The 24441-nt window shown below is 50.0% G+C and overlaps 1 protein-coding gene across 6 annotated transcripts in view; it reads right to left on the reverse strand.

Moving 5' to 3' along the window:
- SLC1A2 (solute carrier family 1 member 2) overlaps positions 1-24441 on the reverse strand; it is a 216880-nt gene that overhangs the window by 73796 nt on the left and 118643 nt on the right. For all 6 annotated transcript variants that reach the window (XM_068260521.1, XM_068260525.1, XM_068260520.1 and 3 more), the window contains exon 2: positions 8579-8718. In XM_068260521.1, coding sequence (XP_068116622.1) covers positions 8579-8718 — 140 coding nt within the window. The remainder of the gene's footprint in view (positions 1-8578; positions 8719-24441) is intronic.

Genomic DNA, 24441 nt, shown 5'->3' on the forward strand with positions numbered 1-24441 from the left:
CAACCCCTCCACTGCCACATGACACATGACACCAACCCTGCCACTGTAACATGACACCAACCCTGCCACTGTAACATGACACCACCCCCGCCACATGACACCAACCCCGCCACTGCCACATGACACCACCCCCGCCACTGCCACATGACACCAACCCCGCCACTGCCACCAACCCCTCCACTGCCACATGACACCAACCCTGCCACTGTAACATGACACCAACCCCGCCACTGCCACATGACACCAACCCCGCCACTGCTACATGCCACCAACCCCGCCACTGCCACATGACACCACCCCCGTCACTCCCACATGACACCACCCCCGCCACTGCCACATGACACCAACCCCGCCACTGCCACATGACACCAACCCCTCCACTGCCACATGACACCAACCCCGCCACTGCCACATGACACCAACCCCGCCACTGCCACATGACACCAACCCCGCCACTGCCACATGACACCAACCCCACCACTGCCACATGACACCAACCCCGCCACTGTAACATGACACCAACCCCGCCACTGCCACATGACACCAACCCTGCCACTGCCACATGACACCAACCCCGTCACTGCCACATGACACCAACCCTGCCACTGCCACATGACACCAACCCTGCCACATGACACCAACCCCGCCACTGCCACATGACACCAACCCCGCCACTGCCACATGACACCAACCCCTCCACTGCCACATGACACCAACCCCGCCACTGCCACATGACACCAACCCCTCCACTGCCACATGACACCAACCCTGCCACTGCCACATGACACCAACCCCGCCACTGCCACATGACACCAACCCTGCCACTGCCACATGACACCAACCCCGCCACTGCCACATGACACCAACTCCGCCACTGCCACATGACACAAACCCCGCCACTGCCCAACCCCGCCACTGCCACATGACACCACCCCTGCCACTGCCACATGACACCACTCCCGCCACTGCCACATGACACCACCCCCGCCACATGACACCACCCCCGCCACTGCCCACATGACACCACCCCCGCCACTGTCACATGACACCACCCCTGCCACTGCCACATGACACCACTTCTGCCACTGCCACATGACACTACCCCCGCCACTGCCACATGACACCACCCCCGCCACTGCCACATGACACCACCCCCGCCACTGCCACATGACACCAACCCCACCACTGCCACATGACACCAACCTCGCCACTGCCACATGACACCACCCCCGCCACTGCCACATGACACCAACCCCACCACTGCCACATGACACCAACCCCGCCACTGCCCAACCCCGCCATTGCCACATGACACCAACCCCGCCACTGCCACATGACACCACCCCCGCCACTGCCACATGACACCAACCCCGCCACTGCCACTTGACACCACCCCCGCCACTGCCACATGACACCAACCCTGCCACTGCCACATGACACCAACCCCGCCACTGCCACATGACACCAACCCCGCCACTGCCCAACCCCGCCATTGCCACATGACACCATCCCCGCCACTGCCACATGACACCAACCCCGTCACTGCCACATGACACCAACCCCGCCACTGCCACCACCCCCGCCACAGCCACAAGACACCAACCCCGCCACTGCCACATGACACCAACCCCGCCACTGCCACATGACACCACCCCCGCCACTGCCACATGACACCAACCCCGCCACTGCCACATGACACCAATCCTGCCACATGACACCACCCCCGCCACTGCCACATGACACCAACCCCGCCACTGCCACGACACCAACGCCGCCACTGCCACATGACACCACTCCCGCCACTGCCACATGACATCACCCCCGCCACTGCCACGACACCAACCCCGCCACTGCCACATGACACCACCCCCGCCACTGCCACGACACCAACCCCGCCACTGCCACATGACACCACCCCCGCCACTGCCACATGACACCAACCCTGCCACTGTCACATGACACCAACCCCGCCACTGCCACATGACACCAACCCCGCCACTGCCACATGACACCAACCCCGCCACTGCCACATGACACCACCCCCGCCACTGCCACATGACACCAACCCTGCCACATGACACCAACCCCGCCACTGCCACATAACACCAACCCTGCCACATGACACCAACCCCTCCACTGCCACATGACAAATGACACCAACCCTGCCACTGTAACATGACACCAACCCCGCCACTGCCACATGACACCAACCCTGCCACTGCCACATGACACCAACCATGCCACTGCCACATGACACCAACCCCGCCACTGCGTCATGACACCAACCCCTCCACTGCCACATGACACATGACACCAACCCTGCCACTGTAGCATGACACCAACCCCACCACTGCCACATGACACCAACCCTGCCACTGCCACATGACACCAACCCCGCCACTGCCACATGACACCAACCCCTCCACTGCCACATGACACCAACCCTGCCACTGTAACATGACACCAACCCCGCCACTGCCACATGACACCACCCCCGCCACATGACACCAACCCCGCCACTGCCACATGACACCAACCCCGCCACTGCCACATGACACCAACCCCTCCACTGCCACATGACACCAACCCTGCCACTGTAACATGACACCAACCCCGCCACTGCCACATGACACCAACCCCGCCACTGCTACATGCCACCAACCCCGCCACTGCCACATGACACCACCCCCGCCACTGCCACATGACACCAACCCCGCCACTGCCACATGACACCAACCCCTCCACTGCCACATGACACCAACCCCGCCACTGCCACATGACACCAACCCCGCCACTGCCACATGACACCAACCCCGCCACTGCCACATGACACCAACCCCGCCACTGCCACATGACACCAACCCCGCCACTGTAACATGACACCAACCCCGCCACTGCCACATGACACCAACCCCGCCACTGCCACATGACACCAACCCTGCCACTGCCACATGACACCAACCCCGTCACTGCCACATGACACCAACCCCGCCACTGCCACATGACACCAACCCTGCCACATGACACCAACCCCGCCACTGCCACATGACACCAACCCCGCCACATGACACCAACCCCTCCACTGCCACATGACACCAACCCTGCCACTGCCACATGACACCAACCCCGCCACTGCCACATGACACCAACCCTGCCACTGCCACATGACACCAACCCCGTCACTGCCACATGACACCAACCCCGCCACTGCCACATGACACCAACCCTGCCACATGACACCAACCCCGCCACTGCCACATGACACCAACCCCGCCACATGACACCAACCCCTCCACTGCCACATGACACCAACCCTGCCACTGCCACATGACACCAACCCCGCCACTGCCACATGACACCAACCCCTCCACTGCCACATGACACCAACCCTGCCACTGCCACATGACACCAACCCCGCCACTGCCACATGACACCAACTCCGCCACTGCCACATGACACAAACCCCGCCACTGCCCAACCCCACCACTGCCACATGACACCACCCCCGCCACTGCCACATGACACCACCCCCGCCACTGCCACATGACACCACCCCCGCCACTGCCACATGACACCAACCCCGCCACTGCCACATGACACCAACCCCGCCACTGCCACATGACACCAACCCTGCCACTGCCACATGACACCAACCCCGCCACTGCCACATGACACCAACCCCTCCACTGACACATGACACCAACCCTGCCACTGTAACATGACACCAACCCTGCCACTGTAACATGACACCACCCCCGCCACATGACACCAACCCCGCCACTGCCACATGACACCACCCCCGCCACTGCCACATGACACCAACCCCGCCACTGCCACCAACCCCTCCACTGCCACATGACACCAACCCTGCCACTGTAACATGACACCAACCCCGCCACTGCCACATGACACCAACCCCGCCACTGCCACATGACACCAACCTCGCCACTGCTACATGCCACCAACCCCGCCACTGCCACATGACACCACCCCCGTCACTCCCACATGACACCACCCCCGCCACTGCCACATGACACCAACCCCGCCACTGCCACATGACACCAACCCCTCCACTGCCACATGACACCAACCCCGCCACTGCCACATGACACCAACCCCGCCACTGCCACATGACACCAACCCCGCCACTGCCACATGACACCAACCCCACCACTGCCACATGACACCAACCCCGCCACTGTAACATGACACCAACCCCGCCACTGCCACATGACACCAACCCTGCCACTGCCACATGACACCAACCCCGTCACTGCCACATGACACCAACCCTGCCACTGCCACATGACACCAACCCTGCCACATGACACCAACCCCGCCACTGCCACATGACACCAACCCCGCCACTGCCACATGACACCAACCCCTCCACTGCCACATGACACCAACCCCTCCACTGCCACATGACACCAACCCTGCCACTGCCACATGACACCAACCCCGCCACTGCCACATGACACCAACCCTGCCACTGCCACATGACACCAACCCCGCCACTGCCACATGACACCAACTCCGCCACTGCCACATGACACAAACCCCGCCACTGCCCAACCCCGCCACTGCCACATGACACCACCCCTGCCACTGCCACATGACACCAACCCCGCCACTGCCACATGACACCAACCCCTCCACTGCCACATGACACCAACCCTGCCACTGCCACATGACACCAACCCCGCCACTGCCACATGACACCAACCCTGCCACTGCCACATGACACCAACCCCGCCACTGCCACATGACACCAACTCCGCCACTGCCACATGACACAAACCCCGCCACTGCCCAACCCCACCACTGCCACATGACACCACCCCCGCCACTGCCACATGACACCACCCCCGCCACTGCCACATGACACCACCCCCGCCACTGCCACATGACACCAACCCTGCCACTGCCACATGACACCAACCCCGCCACAACCACATAGCACCAATCCTTTACTCACTACACTGGCTACCTATAAAATGGAGAATACTTTTCAGAATTGGCATGCTAACATTCAGATCCCTAGGACCTAGGCCCTGGATACCTGAAGGATTGGTTGCAACTGCGTTAGACCACCCACAACCTAGTGATGCCTAACCCTAAGACTCCCCAGGTGGTGCCTAACGCTAAGACTCCCCAGGTGGTGCCTAACACTAAGACTCCCCAGGTGGTGCCTAACCCTAAGACCCCCCAGATGGTGCCTAACCCTAAGACCCCCCAGATGGTGCCTAACCCTAAGCACCCCCCCAGGTGGTGCTTAAACCTAAGACTCCCCCGGTGGTGCCTAACCCTAAGACCCCCCAGGTGGTGCCTAACCCCAAGACCCCCCCATGTGCTGCCTAACCCCAAGACCCCCCCCAGGTGGTGCCTAACACTAAGACCCCCAGGTGGTGCCTAACACTAAGATCCCCCCCATGTGCTGCCTAACCCCAAGACCCCCCCAGGTGGTGCCTAACACTAAGGCCCCCCCCCCCCCCCCCCCGCGCTTGTGATGCCTAATCCTAACCTCCCCTGCACCCTCTAATCAAATATCTCGACTGTAAAACGGTGCCCTTTTGTAGCAGAGTCAAAAACCTTGTAGCCTAAAACCTTGTAGCCGGGAAAAAAATATGGGCTACAAAGGGGTGCCCTTTTGTAGCCTAAAACCTTGTAGCCGAAAAAAATATGGGCTACAAAAGGGCGCCCGCTTGTACCCTATATCAAAACTCGGGCGCCCTTTTCACCACCTTGTAGCCCATATTTGCACAAATAATATTGATGTCTATGGAGGAGCCCTTTTCATACAGGCAGCTCAGGAGCCCTTTTCAACAGATCCCAAATCATGACATTAATTCTGCGCATAATTATAATTATGATGTGTAATATTGCAATGACTCGTAATTTTGCAAAAAAATAACTTTCTCGTGCCCATGGACTACATTGCATTTGTGTTAAAAAGCAAAATTGCCCATTACAATCTACACTACTTACTAACTGAGGAATGATAGCTGGAAATATTTATTGTAACTGGAGACTCTAGACTTTTTGCTGAGAACAGAGAGGTGTTTCGTAGGGAGGCAGGAAATTTGGGCGCATGAGGCAGGTGGACAAAAAGGGCGCCGCCATTCACTCCCATAATAAATATCGTTTAATGGGCGCCCAACAGGAAAAAAGGGCGCCGGAGAAAAATAACGTTTTACAAGCGGCGCCCGGAGACTTTTAATGTTTTATAACTGCTTCTCATGATTACACATTATTTAATGATTTATAATTTTTTAAACATTATTTTTAAATGAAAAACAGTACAATAGTTTTTTAAAACGTTATTAATGCTTATCACGGGGGGGGGTCTTAGGTTTAGGCACCACCAGGAGAGTTTTAGGGTTAGGCCCCACCAGGGGGGTCTTAGGTTTAGGCACCACCAGGGGGGTCTTAGGGTTAGACACCACCAGGGTGGGTCTTAGGGTTAGGCACCACCAGGGGGGGTCTTAGGGTTAGGCACCACCAGGGGGGTCTTAGGTTTAGGCACCACCAGGAGGGGTCTTAGGGTTAGACACCACCAGGGGGGTCTTAAGTTTAGGCACCACCAGAGGAGTTTTAGGGTTAGGCACCACCAGGGGGGTCTTAGGGTTAGGCACCACCAGGGGAGTTTTAGGGTTAGGCACCACCAGGGGGGTCTTAGGGTTAGGCACCACCAGGGGGGGGGTCTAGGGGTTAGGGGTAGGTACAGGGAGGGTTCTGTGTGAGAGTAAAGTTAAGTAAAGTTTTAGTAACATTCTTATTAATCTTTTATAAAACCTTATTATACATTTCACTTTTTAAACAGGGAAGATTAACGTTTTTACAATTGCCGATTTCATACACATTATTTAATGATTTATAACTTTATAAAACATTATTTTTTAAACGAAATATAGCACAATTTTTTTTAAACGTTATTCATGCTTATCGTTTAAAACCCTGCGCCCTTTTTTACCGGCGCCCTTTTTTAATGTGCGCGTTTCGTAGGGCTGGTTCATCAGGTATGTTACTTCTGAGTTTTCTCCTCGGAGATAATTTTTCATCTTCAATTTATAATAACTTCCCATCATTTTGCATATTTCCTTGCTTGTTGGTGGCTTAAAGGACATTTTATTGACAAGTTAAAAAAAAAAAATCAGCTAAAAAAAAAACCTCAGCAGTAAAAGTCACATAGTCATAAAATGCCTTTCAACCTCCCTGGCGGTAAGCCCGAGCTAGACTCGGGGTAGCCGCCACAGAGGATTACATGGCCCCGGGAGCAATTTTTTGAATACAACTTGTTGTAAACCTTGTAGCTAACACTAGGCTAGCTACCAGTGTCCCCCAAGTCCCTGCGCTCTGCTCCTATCCCCCCGATCGCCGCCGCTATACGTACCCCCCCCCCGGATCCCGCAATGGCGCAGCATCTACAACCACCTGCAGGCTACGCTATGGGGAGGATCGGGATTGGGCATGACGTCATGATGTCGATGACGTCAGACGTCATGTCCGATCGTCGTCATGGCAGCGGCTGAAGCTGATTGCGGAGGCTGCGGCTCTTACAGGATGGCTGCTGGGTAAATATAAGCGCTGGTGATCGGGGGGGATAGGAGCAGAATGCAGGGACTTGGGGGACACTGGTAGCTAGCCTAGTGCTAGCTACAAGGTTTACAACAAGTTTTATTCAAAAAATCCCTCCCGCGGACACAGCCACCGAAACTGCGTACCGCCAGGAGGGTTAAACCACCAGCAAGCAAGGCAATGCTTAAAAAAATATTGATAGTACTTCTTCACCAACTATTGCATACTTTTTCAATTGTGAAATGGTGAAAAGTTGCTTTAAAGAGAATGGCCCATATGCATCTCCTGAGTTTTCTCCAACGTGATATTGTCAAGCTTGTCAATAAAATTATTTTTAAACCCACATAGACCAGAAAAAGAAAGAAGATAAAAAATACTCAAAATCATTTTGATAGCACTTTTCCCCCTACTTTTGGTACTTTTTCCACTGCAAAGCACTGAAAAAGTTATTTTAAAGAGATGTTGCAAATGATCTCCTAAGTCTAGGAGATATCTCGGGAGAAAAAGTGATTTGCATATGGCCTTGATTGTCTTATTATTATCGTAGTTAAAGAGAACCAGAGATGAAGCACCCTCTTGTATTTTACCTTATAAATCAGTGGGAACATGACAGTAAACACCTAATCTGCTCTTTGTTTCATTGGTCTCTGTTTAATCTGACTGTTATCACCTCTGATAAGAATCCCAGACTGAGCACTCAGTCTAGCTTTGCTACGGAAAGATTATAGCTGAGTCTGTCTTCTCTGGTGTCTTTTCAAGCCCAAGCCTGCCCCCTTGTGGCTCTGCTATAATGACTCAGCTATAATCATTCCCTGCAAAGCCAGATTGAGTGCTCAGTCCGGGACTCTTATCACAGCTGATAACAGACAATTTTAGCAGTGAGGATGAAACAGAGAGCATGGTAAGTGTTTTCTCTAATGTTCTTACTGATATATATGGTAAAATACACAAGGGTGATTTGTCTCTGGTTCCCTTTAAGCTTTTGAGGATGAGGACTCACCAAATACTGTGAGGGTCAGCAGGAGGTTCCCCCGCAGCTTGTCGCATAGTCTCAGGCATGGCGATCTGGGACGCACGTCCTCTGATGTCAGCTGACTGTCGTGCATGCGCACCTCCACCTGTTTCGGGGTGTTATTGGCACTGTAAGGGAGTAGACAAAAAGGTACATTCAGACCATACCCATTGACCATAAGCACAAAATGCAATATAAGTATGGGTATACATTAAAATGGAAAAAACCTAAAATCGCATGCCTCGCTGTAATAACGTCACCCACCTATACTGTGGGGCAGGTGAATGAGAGCACCTTTTAAAGTACAACGTATGATATAATGAATTGTATGTGTAATACGGATAATGAATAGAACATGAGTAGCAAAGACAAGAGTCTCCTATTTTTATTTTCACTTAAATAGCTATTTTAAATAACATTGAATCATTGTCACAGTTGCAGTTTTAAAACTACACTCTGCCTTTTAAGCTATAAAACAAAGCAGAAGTAATGACCCTTTGAACTTCCCTGCAGTAAAAGCTTATCTCAAGCTGTTTCTCACTATTACTTGGCTGTTTAAAGGATACCCGAAGTGACATGTGACATGATGAGATAGACATGTGTATGTACAGTGCCCAGCACACAAATAACTAGGCTGTGTTCCTTTTTTTCCTTTCTCTGCCTGAAAGAGTTAAATATCAGGTATGTAAGTGGCTGACTCAGTCCTGACTCAGACAGGAAGTGACTACAGTGTGACCCTCACTGATAAGAAATTCCCCTTTTTATCTTTTTCCTGCTCTCAGAAGCCATTTTCTGCTAGGAAAGCATTTTATAGTTGGAATTTCTTATCAGTGAGGGTCACACTGTAGTCACTTCCTGTCTGAGTCAGGACTGAGTCAGCCACTTACATACCTGATATTTAACTCTTTCAGGCAGAGAAAGAAAAAAAGGAACATAGCATAGTTATTTGAGTGCTAGGCACTGTACATACCCATGTCTATCTCATCATGTCACGTCACTTCGGACATCCTTTAACCACTTGCCGACCGCGCAATCATACCGTGCGTCGGCAAAGTGGCGGCTGCAGGACCAGCGACGCAGATCTGCGTCGCTGGCTGCAGGCTAATTAATCAGGAAGCAGCCGCTCGCACAAGCGGCTGCTTCCTGTCAATTCACGGCGGGGGGCTCCGTGAATAGCCTGCGGGCCGCCGATCGCAGCTCGCAGGCTAAATATAAACCCAAGCGGAAATAATCCGCTTTGTTTACATTTGTACAACGCTGCTAACAGTAGCAGCGTTGTACTAGATCAGCGATCCCCGGCCAATCAGCGGCCGGGGATCGCAGTCACATGACAGGCAGGAGCCTGTTAGAGGCTGCACAGGACAGATCCGTTCCTGTGCAGCCTCCGATCTCCGGGGCAGGGAGGGAGGAGAGGGGGAATCCTGCGGTGGAGGGGGGCTTTGAGGTGCCCCCGCCCGCCAGCCACACGCAGGCAGGAGTGATCAGACCCCCCTAGCACATCATCCCCCTAGTGGGGGAAAAAAGGGGGCGATCTGGTCGCTCTGCCTGGTGTTTGATCTGTGCTGGGGGCTGTAGAGCCCACCCAGCACAGATCAGCAAATACAGCGCTGGTCCTTAAGGGGGGGTAAAGGCTGGGTCATCAAGTGGTTAAGTGCTTCAGAAAACAGGACCATATTCAACTCAGTGGGTTGAATAGCTCAGAGAAGCACTTTTGCACAGATAACAACTGAAGTTTTTTAACTCTTGGGGCTGGTTCATGCGGAGGTCTGCTCGACTTTCGGCGGTGTCGCGTACAGCAGTGTTGCATCCGGGCTTTCAGTGCCTTTCAATGGCTGTCTGCATTTTTTTCGTCCCCACAGGGGGACATTAGCCACGGAGGTTACCCGTCCCAGGATACTACATGTAGCGTCCAGGGTCGCCTCGCACGTCAGTGAAAATCGGCATTAGAATGTCGTGTTTGCGCAAACACCGCTAAAAGCCCGGTACAAAGCGCTCCCATTCACTTGAACGCCGGCGGTAAACGTGGAGCAGACATCTTACTATACTGGAAAACAATATGAGACTCTTTTCTTTGCTACAAATGTACTATTTATTAGCTGTACTACACCTATAATTCATTATCTCATGATTTTACTTTCACTTCAGGTTTGCTTTTAACCCCATCTCCTATCACTAACATGAGGCAATTCAGCTTCCAGTATGCCGCATACATCTCTTATGTTACAATTATAACTGCTGACATCAAACTAGCTACATTCAACTTGGGCCAAGCGAGGAGCCTGAGATGACGTCACCTGCCCCCCAATAGCCAAATAGGTGGAGTAGAAGAGGAGGGATCTCTGGGAAGGGCTTTGGAAACAGGCACACAGGCCCAGGATTGTGGAGCCTGCCAGAAGGTAGCTGGGCACTGAACATTTCTGCTGTAGCGGGCTGTATAACTACTTGTGATGGAGGAACAGATGTGTATAAAGCCATGGAGACTATGTATGCATACACTTTCTGTAGGATTAGGAGGGCCAGGAGGAGGGGTGATGTAGTGACATCATCACACTCTGTTCAGCTCCACAAGGGGCGTGTCTGAGGATGACGGAACCAGCAGTCACTATAGTAACACTCCTGACAACACAGCGCTTAACCTCCTGGGCGATACAATAATATCACCAGGGGGCAGCGCAGCACTTTTTGTTTTTTTATATTTTTTTAGTCGTGTAGCTAGCCTAGTTGCCCAAGGAACCTGTATAGAATTGAAGGAGGCTGCTGTATATGGATGTCAGACATGGAAGAGGGGGCTGCACAAGGAATAGGAGGGGTGCTGCACATCAAAGGGAAACTGCAAGAAAGTTGGCCAAGGGGCGGAAAAAGTATAAATCCAGCCTTGACAAGAGGACCTTATGGAAGACGGAGAGGGCTACAGCAGTTGGTATCACAACAATCGATCTGTGGGAGGGAACTGAACTGCTTCTGGCTGAAGCAGTGATCATTCATTCATCAGGCACTTTGATCGGCTTTGGGAACACATGTTCCCATTCAATAATCATTGCTCTAACAGGCAGCGACAGGGGCAAGTGCATGCAAGGGAATGTTTACATACAATCTTGGTGTGAAAGTGAAGTATTTAGGAGCATATATATATATATATATATATATATATATGTGACGGTTAAGCTACATACACACTGGTGATTGTTGTAGCCCGTCGGGGATTGCAAAATGATCCCCCGGAGACAAATCAGAGACTGATGCTATATAAAGGTTAGCGAGGCATTCCGTCGCTATGGGGGGAGGGGACGGTGGGTGTACGTCGGGGGTGGGGGGGGGGTGTTGGTGGAAACTGCATTGCGATTGGGCATGCTCATGTGTCTAGGTCGTTCAGGATCCAATGTGGTGGACCCTTGGGCCGGCTTCAGACTGTACATTGGCGACAGCGGTGCGCACCACCAAAAACAAGCCTTCCGGGATTACTGCGTTAGTACGCAATAATCCCCATCTGGCTTAGAGCCATACAGGAAGTGACGCTTGCTTGCTTGCAGTCACTTCCTGTTTGGGAAATACGGAAGTACACAGAAGCATATTGTAAAAAATACACTTCCGCATATGTGCGCCGCACCGCCGCCATCCTTTTTAAAATCCATGCGTCGCCATAGACTTATATGACTTCCGGTCCGCCGCAAGTCGTTGTGGGGTTGCGTGGTAACGTCGGTATGCGCTCATGGTAGGTTGGCAACTTCCAGTGCACCGCATGCTGTATGCAAGCACCCATAGGCTTTCATTAGCGTAGAGGTGGGATGCGGTAAAAGGCCCACCGCACCACACCAGCGTCAAAGGGCCCTCAAGCGCCGTCGGCCGTACGTTGTATACACATTACGCTTGGTACGCACCATGCAATTTTTAATTCACATTCTATCAGAGCGATTGATCAGATCAATATTCAGATCGGACATCGATCAACTTTTTTTCCGATGGGATGTCAATCAAAAAGACATACACATGGAACGATAGCAAGCACGGTATTTCGATCGATGTAGCCAGGAAAAACAAACAATATTTTCCAGCCTGTCTGATCTGCTTCCAATCGAGAAAGAGATTGATTTTGAGCTGGAATCGGGTTGCTGGCAATCAGTAGACTGTACAATTGTTTGCCTGATTGGATATTTGTCTTGATTGGAAGTAGAACCTGATGTGTAAATTGCATGGTGTGTACCTTGCCAAGGCCAACAATTGTCAGCCAAATCGGTCGTTTCAGAGACGGGTGACCGACAGCCAGTGTTGCTTGCAAGATTTCGCCAAAGTCATTTATGCATTAAAAAAACACCCCGCAAAAAGTGCAAGCTATTTTGGCAAAAATGTTCTCAAAATCGAAAATAGCATGCACTTTCATGGTTTTTTTTTTTTTTTTGCAAAACCTTGAAAAACCGTTATGTTACAGCAATAACACAGAAAAACGACATTTTACTGCAAAAATTTGCAAAAAGCTCGAAAAACTTATTTTCGCTGACAAAAATCTGAAAGTGAAAATGAATGTGAAAAGAATATTGGCATTTTCGCCGACAGCCTCTCTTGCTGGTGCTCTGGGGTTGGAGAACTGGTATTATGTCCCCTATGGAATGCTGGGAAAAAATGGCGACTACCACTGCTGTCCGCTCAGCTTAATTTTCCTGTAATACCGATAGAATTATTGAGAGTCACTCAAGGAAATCCACATTATAAATACCGGCTCTTTCTATGATATATCCATTAATGGCTTGTGCCTTGCTGTAAGCCTGAACATCTGCTGGCTGGCACGGGACGGGGGTCATCCTAAGAGCACCGGACGTAAGGACGATCCCGCGATTTACCTGCGGAACGCTCGATCTACACGGAGGCGAGCAGGGGCTGCAGATGAGCCCCGGGGGAGGAGGATAGGATGGCTTGCCAGTAAACAACAGTTTGCGTTATTTTGCTTAATTTAATTTGCGAGCGGCGAACATCTGCCGAGGAGTTTAGTGATCGCCATGGAAACAGAACGAAAAAAAAAATCACAGCAGACAAATATAGCTTTTGTCAGCTGCGGTATTTATAGGACGGAGGTGATATCGCGTGACGGCCGCGCGGAGAGACGCTTGACTCTTCCGCCAAACTGTGGAAGGTGGTAGATGGCGGGCTAAATCAGGAAGGCGTCTGGCCTGGCAGAACGCGGCGGGGGCGTCAGCATATGGGGCCTTACACTGGCAAGAGCAAAGGCCTTTTTTTTTTTAGAAAAAAAAACAAATGTCACGAAAATGCTGGGTACACATGATTCAATTTCATGACCGATTGACGGGAATCTGACAATTATTTCCGACATGTCCAATCTGTTTCTGATCGATAAAGGGATTTTTCAAAGTTATCACCAGAACATTGATCCCTTTATCGATCGGGAGCAGTTTGGACCTGTACACACGATACAACTCACCGTTAGATTACTGGTCAATTGGATGGGAAATTGCATCATGTGTACCCAGCATTAGGGTTGTTTTCTTACCAAAATCAGATTAGTGACAGCCACTTGGAATAAATAAAGAGGAAAACCATAATACGCCATCAGGTTACTTTTGTCACTGTAATTACCAATTATGTATTTTGGCGTGCATGAAAAAAGGGCGCAGTGAAAAAAGGGCTTGGCTTGATAACAAAATGGCGCCGGTGGATAACGAAATCTGATAACGATAAACATCATTGGCAAACTTTGTTAACGATAAACACTGTTGTTAAAACAGACGGAAAATAATAACGAAAAGATTTTAACGTTAAAAATCGTTATGTAATTCAACAATACAGCTTAACCCAACCCTACTCTCACACAGAACCCTCCCCTGGTGGTGCCTAACTCTAACTACCCCCCCCCCCCCCAGTGGTGCCTAACCCTAACCCCTCCCCCCTGGTGGTGCCTAACCCTAACCACCTCCCTGGTGGTGCGTAACTCTAACCACCCCTCCTGGTGTTGCCTAAAACTAACCGCACCCGGGTGTTGCCTAAAACTAACCGCTGCCCGGGTGGTGCGTAACTTTAACCACTCCCCCTGGTGGTGCCTAACCCTGACCACGCCCTTTGCAGAAACACCCTTTTACACATAGTAACGATAATATCTTTGACAACGTAAAATCTGTACATATAAACGAAATAATTTGACAAAAAGTATAAGGTTGCAAGCTTCTAAAACGATTACTTCAAAAACTATAATGTTTAATGTTGTTAACGATATTTTTCGCGCTGCCCTTTTTTCTGCTTTTTTTCACCGTATAAACGATAATTGCATTAGCGTCTATGGCGACGCCCTTTTCGCCCACCCTCAGCCGGCGCCCTTTTTTCCTGCTACCGTATCTTGTATGTAGAAGTATTCCATTATCTGTATTATTATGTACCCCATGCTCGTTTCTTACTTTGTACAGCGCAACGGAATATGTTGGCGCGTTATAAAGGAATAATAATAATATGTAATTCCTGATTCTCTCCTCTCCCTCTTATAGAGGTGGGCTCGCTTACATCCATATAGGACAATTACTTCATTAAAGAAAACAGAGGCAAAAGAGCGAGCTTCAATAGATACAAAAAGAATTTAGTTTTCACAAAACACATATTGCTCACCACCCTTCACAGATCCTCAATGACTGACAGCTGCCCCGTAAAGAGAAACTCCGACCAAGAATTGAACTTTATCCCAATCAGTAGCTGATACCCCCTTTTACATGAGAAATCTATTCCTTTTCACAAACGGATCATCAGGGGGCGCTGTATGGCTGATATTTTTCTGAAACCCCTCCCACAAGAAACTCTGAGGGCCGTGGTACTCTTGGCAGTTTCCTGTCTCTGAATCTTGTTGCATTGTGGGAAATAGCTGTTTCCAACTGCCAAAAACCATGCAGCAGCTACATCCCCTGCCAACAGTAAAATGTTCACTGGAGTTCCTCTTTGAAGAGAACCTGTACTGAGTAAAAATATTTAAAATAAACACTTGAGCTAACTTCAAATGAACATTGCATAGTTACCTTGCCATCAGTTCCTCTCAGAAGCTCACCATTTTCTTCTGACAATGATCCCTTCCAGTTCTGACAATATTTTGTCAGATCTGAAATAGATCAGTTGCTGTCAGTAAATTATCAGTTGCTGTCTGTTATAGCTGAGAGGAAAACTGATGTACCAGGTAATGTCCATGTTTCCCTATGGCTCAAGTGGGCGATGTTACAGTTTAACTGTGTGCTGACCAGAAAGCTGTTATGGGTAATGGCCATTTTCAAAATGGAGGACGGAAAATTCCCTTGATCACAGTGAACAAACAGGACGCGGGACAGGAGAAAGACACTGAGGAGTAGACTATATGGGATGCAAGTATGACTTGTGTATGTTTATTTTGACTTTTAATTTTCAGTTCAGGTTTTCTTTAAGTCAAACTGGCATGAAGGGCAGGGGAGGGGTCAACTGAAACCACCCCTCCCTATCATGGCTTCAGACTTAGGGCTTGTTTCCATATAGCACGCTTTCAGACGCCCTTACGGAAACGCAATCTCAGGGACGGCAGACAGTGCATAGACTGCACTGTCTGCCATTTCCATTAATGCACTGCGATTCACTTTTAAACCACAGCGCATGGTTGCCTCCATTTCACGGCGACTGCGCTGGCGATCCCATTCAGTGTAAGGAATGAGATCGCAAGCTCCGCCCCCCGGTAGTGACGCGCAACACAGAGCTGCATGTCTTTGCATTGCAATGGAAATAAGCCCTAAGGGCCTGCGCCCAGTAACGCAGTTGTGTCCGTTTCTGTACGCTTTTCAGCATCTGTAACACTGATGTGTAACTGAAAAGCGGATACAGCTGCGTCAGTGGGCTCAGGCCCTATGGGCCCTGACACAACATATAACGTTTTACGTTTTGCGAATCATTTTTTTTAAATGCCTCCATTGACTTACATTACAATTGCGGCAAAATCACGATTTTAATGTAAGTCAATTGAGGCGTTTTTTTTTTAAACAGGCGCGACCTGCAAAATGCTATTTGGTCCTGTGAAATCACCCCAATTGCCTTTTGTTAGCCTGGAGCAGGGGTAGGGAACCTATAGCACAGTTAGCGGTTGGTTCACTAATATACACCGCTCAAGCAGTGCAGCTTAGTGTGGCAGCGCAAGTAACATTTTCATAGTAGGCACACTACTGCTGTAGCACGCACTACTAACTTATTCGCGCTACCCCCAAAACTAACGGCTGCTCCAACTGTCCCACCCTGGATCCTATCAGGTTCAGTGACTTTGTAGGATGAGATCCCTGCAATTTGATTGGCCCAATAGGCTGCCTGTCACTTGACTAGCATCCTATTGGGCCAAAGTGCGGGGATCTCGTCCTACAAAGTGAATCAACCCCCAAGTCAGCTAGCTAATTGTACAAGCTGTTAGTCGGTATTTCTCCTGTCTGGCTCTCGGGGAAATTGCTGATGTTGCTGAAACCCAAGAGAAGCTGAAGACGTGTCTGACACTTCCGCTACCCGGCTGATGAACTGTGTACACATCACCATGGCAACAGGGATGTGAGCCCTCTGCTGCGCATGCGCACTGTCCCAGTTTGAAACCTATTGTATGGCTCTTATAGAATTTTAGAATATGCATCGTTAATGGCTCTCTCAGCCAGAAAGGTTCCTGTTCCCGGCTATAGAGCTTCTGGAATTGTGTGACTGAAACAGCTCCTGCGGGTCTCTACCCTAAAAAACAAAAAAATTGCATCGCGGTGAGAAGGGACCCTTTTACACCAAAAATTGCGATCACCATTTCAAACTTTTTCTTTATTAAAAAATGTGTTTTCTCTGAGATTTTTGGCAGCTTTTAAAAATGCGGACCGGTAGGGTCCACTCACACTTAGAAACGCAAAACGCCGGCGATTTTTGCCAGCGTTTTGCGGGAGTGATTTTGCAGCGGAAAAATCACTGAACGCTGCGGCGATTTTTTCTTGATCGCGTTTAGCGCTTCTATAGCACTAAAACGTGATCGCTGGGAAATCACCTCAAAATGGTGCAGGCTACGCGTTTGCGTTTCACGATATTGGGCGGTTTGCGACGATTAGCGCAAATCGCCCAAGTAAGAACTGGCCCATAGGGTTTTATTACAATAGCTTTATTACACGCTCAGGTGTGAATGGACCTGAACTCAGAATTTCCTCTCTGCTCTAAAAGATTAGCAACAGCATAATAGCCTTTACAGAAAAACATTTCTTTGTTACAGCTGATAGAAATCCTGCAATAAATCTGCAGTGTGACTACTTCCTGCTTTCATGGAAGAAGACATAGGGTTAACATCCCGTGTTTAGCTGCTCTGCCGAGGCAGCCAACTGACACAGCTGAGAGGTAAAATTACACTTGTGATTAATCACAGATGAGGGAGGATTGGACAGGCTAAACTCTCTAAATACACACAGGGTGCATTGCTCTGTTTTCCTTCTGGTCCAAGAGTTCAGCTCCACTTGAATCACGGTGCCCTTGTGATCGGCAAAACATGAGTTCTCTCGGAATGGTGGAACAGGGCCCTGATGGGGGTGTATAGGGAATGGGGGGCATACACAGCGATGGCGGGTGGGGGGGGAGCTTAAGAGTTAATAACTATCCCTGTGGGCCGGTTGATCATTTTTGGCCTTGCTCTCGCATTCATCGTTTAGTTGCAGTTATTTTTGATGAGTGATTAGCATTCAGTTAAATCAACCAGATTTTATTTGTATTTTTGTTTTTCTCCTCAGAGTCTGTCCCTCTGAATCAGTCTGTTTGCGGAGAAACGTCTTTCTGGAAGAGCGAGACGCGTGATTTGCTGCAGCTGTTAGGTATGAAGGAGACGCAGGAGGAGGAGTAAACCTGGATTACACCGTGTAGGATAGGGGGGGGGGGGGCTCCAATGACTAATATACAGTATGTGAGGCCTGACAGGGTAATTGAGATCAGTGGCCAGAAGTCACCGCCTGTCAGCTGCTCTCCTCCTGCACTGGCTGGAGGTTGGTGCCCGGTACCGGCGCGGTACAGGACTACAGTACCCCCCCTTCCACCCCGAGTGGGATCTGAGCACCGCCGCAGCCGCCCTCAGACTCAACGTGTTGCGTTCCCTAGGGCTGGTTGTAGACTTTTTGCTGCTGGAGGCAAACTTGTGAGGATGACCCCCCCCCCCTCAGTATAGGTAGGTAGCCAGGTATAGGTGCCCCCTATATAGGAAGCCAGGTGTAGATGCCCCCAGTATGGGTTAGCCAGGTAGGTTCACCCAGTATAGGTCAGCCAGGTAGATTCCCCTAGTACAGCTCAGCCAGGTAGGTTCCCCCAGTACAGTTCAGCCAGGTAGGTTCCCCCAGTATACGGTAGCCAGGTAGGTTCCCCCAGTACAACTCAGCCAGGTAGGTTCCCCCAGTATAAGGTAGCCAGGTAGGTTCCCCCAGTACAACTCAGCCAGGTAGGTTCCCCCAGTATAAGGTAGCCAGGTAGGTTCCCCCAGTACAACGCAGCCAGGTAGTTTCCCCCAGTACAGCTCAGCCAAGTAGGTTCCCCCAGTACAGCTCAGCCAGGTAGGTTCCCCCAGTACAGCTCAGCCAGGTAGGTTCCCCCAGTACAGCTCAGCCAGGTAGGTTCCCCCAGTACAGCTCAGCCAGGTAGGTTCCCCCAGTACAGCTCAGCCAGGTAGGTTCCCCCAGTACAGCTCAGCCAGGTAGGTTCCCCCAGTACAGCTCAGCCAGGTAGGTTCCCCCAGTACAGCTCAGCCAGGTAGGTTCCCCCAGTACAGCTCAGCCAGGTAGGTTCCCCCAGTACAGCTCAGCCAGGTAGGTTCCCCCAGTACAGCTCAGTCAGGTAGGTTCCCCCAGTACAGCTCAGCCAGGTAGGTCCCCCCAGTATAGGTTAGCCAGGTAGGTCCCGTGAAATGCGTTGTCTTTTTATTGGTGTCCAACAATAAAAATCTTAAAGGGAACCTAAACGGAGAAGGATATGGATTTTTCCTTTTAGATAATACCAGTTGCCCGACTCTCCTGCTGATCCTGTGTCTCTAATACTTTCAGCCACAGCCCCTCAACAAGTATGCAGCAGATCATGTGCTCTGACTGAAGGCAGACTGGATTAGCTGCATGCTTGTTTCAGGTGTGTGATTCGGACACTACTACATCCAATGAGATCAGCAGGGCTGCCAGGCAACTAGTATTGTTTAACAGGAAACATCCATATCCCTCTCAGTTTAGGTTCCCTTTAACCTCTCATCACGAGGTAAGACTGTTCCTATTACCCCCACTCACTACACATTGTATCACAATTGGGGCGCCTCCTCCCATCTTGCATTGTCTCCTCCCCCTTCCCAGAGGTTACCTCTGCGACTACATCCAGTGGTCCTTTGCTTTTTCTGGAGTGGGACCCACGTTGATCCAACTGTGCCCGAAATTATGGTTGTCTATAGCAACCCTCGTTTGTGAGTAGTTGTTTCTTTACATCTCACAGAAATACTGCACTATTGGCGCTCCTGGTGCTCTTTTTGTCTCCTTTCCTTACTGGTACCCGGTTTTCCAAACCGGAAACTCATCTACCGAACCTCCCAGAACTTTTCAAAAGTATTCATCGGCCATCGACTTTCGCGCTGTTGACTTTGTGGTTGGTTCGGCGGTGGATCGGGAATTTCCGGCGTGACGCGACGCAGTTATGGGCCCTTTCACATGAGCAGTTGAACTGTGTGCTCAGCAAGCAGTTACCAGGCAGCAGTCAGCAGTTACCAGGCAGCAGCGAGCAGTTACCAGGCGGCAGCGAGCAGTTACCAGGCGGCAGCGAGCAGTTACCAGGCGGCCGTGAGCAGTTACCAGGCGGCCGTGAGCAGTTACCAGGCAGCCGTGAGCAGTTACCAGGCAGCCGTGAACAGTTACCAGGCAGCAACGAGCAGTTGTGAGAGTTTGAAAGGCATTTCACTGCCTATCAACAGTTCGTGGAAAAGAGCCTCTTTTCCACGAACTGTTGATAGGCAGTGAAATGCCTCTCAAACTCTCACAACTGCTCGCTGCTGCCTGGTAACTGCTCACTGCTGCCTGGCAACTGCTTGTTTAGCACACAGCTCAACAGTTCGTGGAAAACAGTGAGCTAGGCCCCATTGCCTTGCATTGCTGTTGCGTACCCTGCGGTAAAACGGTAACACAATGCAGATTTTCAATGCAACTGTAAAAGGGACCTCTTTTTGACACTCTGGACTGTAGACCCACATGGTAGACCAGGCACAGCGACTGTTAATCTCCCTTCCTGTCTGCCGCTCACGCCTCTCCGCGGTCTTCATGTCTCCGGTCTCTAAAAGGATTACGAGAGTGAAGTCCGGCGTTAGGGATTCTCATGAGGCCCTTTATTTGGGTCTGAGGGCTTAGCGTGCGCCTTTTATCCTGCCTGGCAGCTGCGTGCGCAGTATGGCTCAGGCTTCGCGCCATCTGCTCGAGACGTTCGTACGGTAGATATCCCAATCACCGACAATATGTGGCGACATTTGCAGAGCGCGCTGTCATGCAGGATGTGGTGTATGTTTAGCGGGATTAATCTTCTGCTTTCTTAGCCTAGTTTTACTCCGATGGACGCGATAGCAGGCCCCACGCCACGGTCGCCTGCTCTGAGAAGCGCACGGCTATAGAGACTCGGATGCATGCTGCGGTAATGCAGTCGCGATTCAGACGGCAAGCCTATTGATGGGATAGACAGCGTTTCCTCGTTCAAATCCCTGGCGGAGAAACACTATGGATCCCGCAGCTGTGGAAATAGGGCATAAGATGAAACGTGGGCAGATGAGACTTTAAGAATTAGAATGTCAGGAGTCGGAAAATATCATATGTATGAAAATATCAGATGTACTGAGCACACACTAGGGTGAGACCTAGTTCACACTACAAATCGTGATTGCACCCGGAAAAATCACTAAACAGTGGTGATTTTGGCAAAATCGCGTTTAGTGCTTCTATAGCACTGAAACGCGATCGCCTGGAAATCGCCTGAAAATGGTTATGCAATTGCGTTTGGCGTTTTTGCCCATTTTCGGGCGATTTGCGGTGATTAGCGCAAATTGCCCAAGTAAGAACGGGCCTATAGGGCTTCATTACGCTAGCACTTTTTAAAAGCGTTTGAGCATTTTGCCGAAATGACGGCAAATCGATCTAGTGTGAATGGGGCCTAAGAGCTTTTGTGAGCAGTTTTGTGAAGCATTTAGGCGTAATGAAACCCTATGGGCCCGTTCTTACTTACTTGGGCCCAAAAACGCCAAACGCAAACGCATAGCCTGCACCCTTTTCAGGCGATTTCCAGGGGATCGCGTTTCAGTGCTATCAAACGCAATCACGCCAAAATCGCCGCACTGTTCAGTGATTTTTCCACGTGAAATCGTGGAAAAATCACTCCTGCAAAACGCCGGCAAAAATTGCCGCCGTTTTGAAAACGCAGGTGTGAATAGAGCCTTACTGTTTTTTGCAAGCAATTTTGCATGAGTTTTTGTTTTGCGATTTGCAATTTTGTGTGCAGACAAACAGGTAGTGCACTCTGTGACTTGGAACGGAATGATTTTTAAAGCAATTTTGCCCAAAAAAACGCTCACATAATCGGAAAAGGTTATCGCAATCACTAGCTATTTGTGATAGCGCTTTCCAAGCGATTTTGGGAGCGATTTCCCTGCTCCTATACAATACATTGGAATGGAAACGCTCCCAAAAGGCTGCATGTCCTGCGAAATGCGCTCCCTAAACGCTTTCATTCGCTCTAGGGGGTTCCAGGCCTTAAAGCGATTTGCGGTTTTACTATACCTTGCATTGAAGCGCAATCGCCTAGAAAACGGTGCAGGACCCGCGTTTGCAATTGCAAAGAAAGCTCATCGCTCACGTGAGAACACTCACCTTGGATTTCATTATACAAGCGCTTTTATAGCGATTTTAGGAATGCTATCACAGCAGTTATCACGCGAGCTGCTGTGTGCAAAGGTTATCACGCAAGCTGCTGCGCGCAAAGGTTATCACGCAAGCTGCTGTGCGCAAAGGTTATCACGCGAGCTGCTGTGCGCAAAGGTTATCACGCGAGCTGCTGTGCGCAAAGGTTATCACGCGAGCTGCTGCGTGCAAAGGTTAGCGCGCAAACAGCGTTACATTGCGTGATAAGTGAAGGTTTGCGCGCGATCATGTGCACTCTTCACGTGAAAAGCGCACGTGATCGAGCGCAAACCTTCGCTTATCACGCAATGTAACGCCGTCAGTGCGTCAACTCGCGTGATAACTGCTGTAATAGCAGTTATCACACTTTAGTGAATCCCGCCCATATTATGAACAAGCCCTAAGGCCTCTTTCACACGACAGAATTTTTTGTGCTAATATTTGCCAGTTCGATTTCGCCGCACACCTAATGCAAGGAAATGGCATCGCATTCGACGTGCGTTGCTGGGCAAATTTTCGCATCCAAAATGAACGGACTATACAAATGTTTTTTTTTTTTTTTTGCAACCGACGTGTGATCCACATACAATTTCATGTTTATTCACTTCATTGGTATGCATGGAAAAATGACAATGCAAAAATTTGCACTAAAACACACACAAAAAAGAATCTGAATCGAAAAATCACAAAAACGCAGAATGACAAATACATAGAAAATGCAGAAAAATGCCATCGGAAAACGCAGGGATAAGGCACCCTATAAATCACGGCCGTTTTGATGCATTTTGGTGGAAAAACTGCCGGCGTTCAGCTTTATTTCGCATTCTATGAGTTTTTCGAATGTAAATGTATTTTGCTGCGATTTGTTACACGCACACAGACATATTTCCAAAATAAAACATTCCATGCAAAACTTGCACATGTAAATGCAGCGCAACATAATTTAATGTGGACCTGAAGGCCTCTTTTCCACGAACTGTTGATAGGCAGAGAAATGCCTCTCAAACTCTCACAACTGCTCACTGCTGCCTGGTAACTGCTCGCTGCTGCCTGAAAACTGCTCGCTGCTGCCTGAAAACTGCTCGCTGCTGCCTGAAAACTGCTCACTGCTGCCTGAAAACTGCTCACTGCTGCCTGAAAACTGCTCACTGCTGCCTGAAAACTGCTCACTGCTGCCTGAAAACTGCTCACTGCTGCCTGAAAACTGCTCACTGCTGCCTGAAAACTGCTCACTGCTGCCTGAAAACTGCTCACTGCTGCCTGAAAACTGCTCACTGCTGCCTGAAAACTGCTCACTGCTGCCTGAAAACTGCTCACTGCTGCCTGAAAACTGCTCACTGCTGCCTGAAAACTGCTCACTGCTGCCTGAAAACTGCTCACTGCTGCCTGAAAACTGCTCACTGCTGCCTGAAAACTGCTCACTGCTGCCTGAAAACTGCTCACTGCTGCCTGAAAACTGCTCACTGCTGCCTGAAAACTGCTCACTGCTGCCTGGTAACTGCTTGCTGAGCACACAGCTCAACAGTTTGTGGAAAAGAGGCCTAAAGGACACATTAACTAGGAGGGTAATGGGGGATGCCATATTTCTTACCTTTAAAACAATGCGCATTGCCTGGCTGTTCTGCCGATCCTCTGCCACTAATACTTTTAGCCATAGACCCTGAACAAGCATGCAGCAGATCAGAGGTTTCTGACGTTATTGTCAGATCTGACAAGATTAGCTGCATGCTTGTTTCAGGTGTGTGATTCAGACACTACAGCAGCCAAAGAGATCAGCAGGGCTGCCAGACAACTGGTATTTTTTAAAAGGAAATAAATATGGCAGCAAATTGCGTTTTTGTGAATTTGCATTAGCTGCACATTTCTGCAGAAAAAAAAAAAACCCAGACGCCTACATGTATGGTTATTCCCCATGCCAGACATGCGATTCGCATACAATCTAAGTCAGTGGGAATTGCGAATTGT

Source organism: Hyperolius riggenbachi, chromosome 11, assembly GCF_040937935.1.
Source record: "Hyperolius riggenbachi isolate aHypRig1 chromosome 11, aHypRig1.pri, whole genome shotgun sequence".
Lineage (NCBI taxonomy): Eukaryota > Metazoa > Chordata > Amphibia > Anura > Hyperoliidae > Hyperolius > Hyperolius riggenbachi.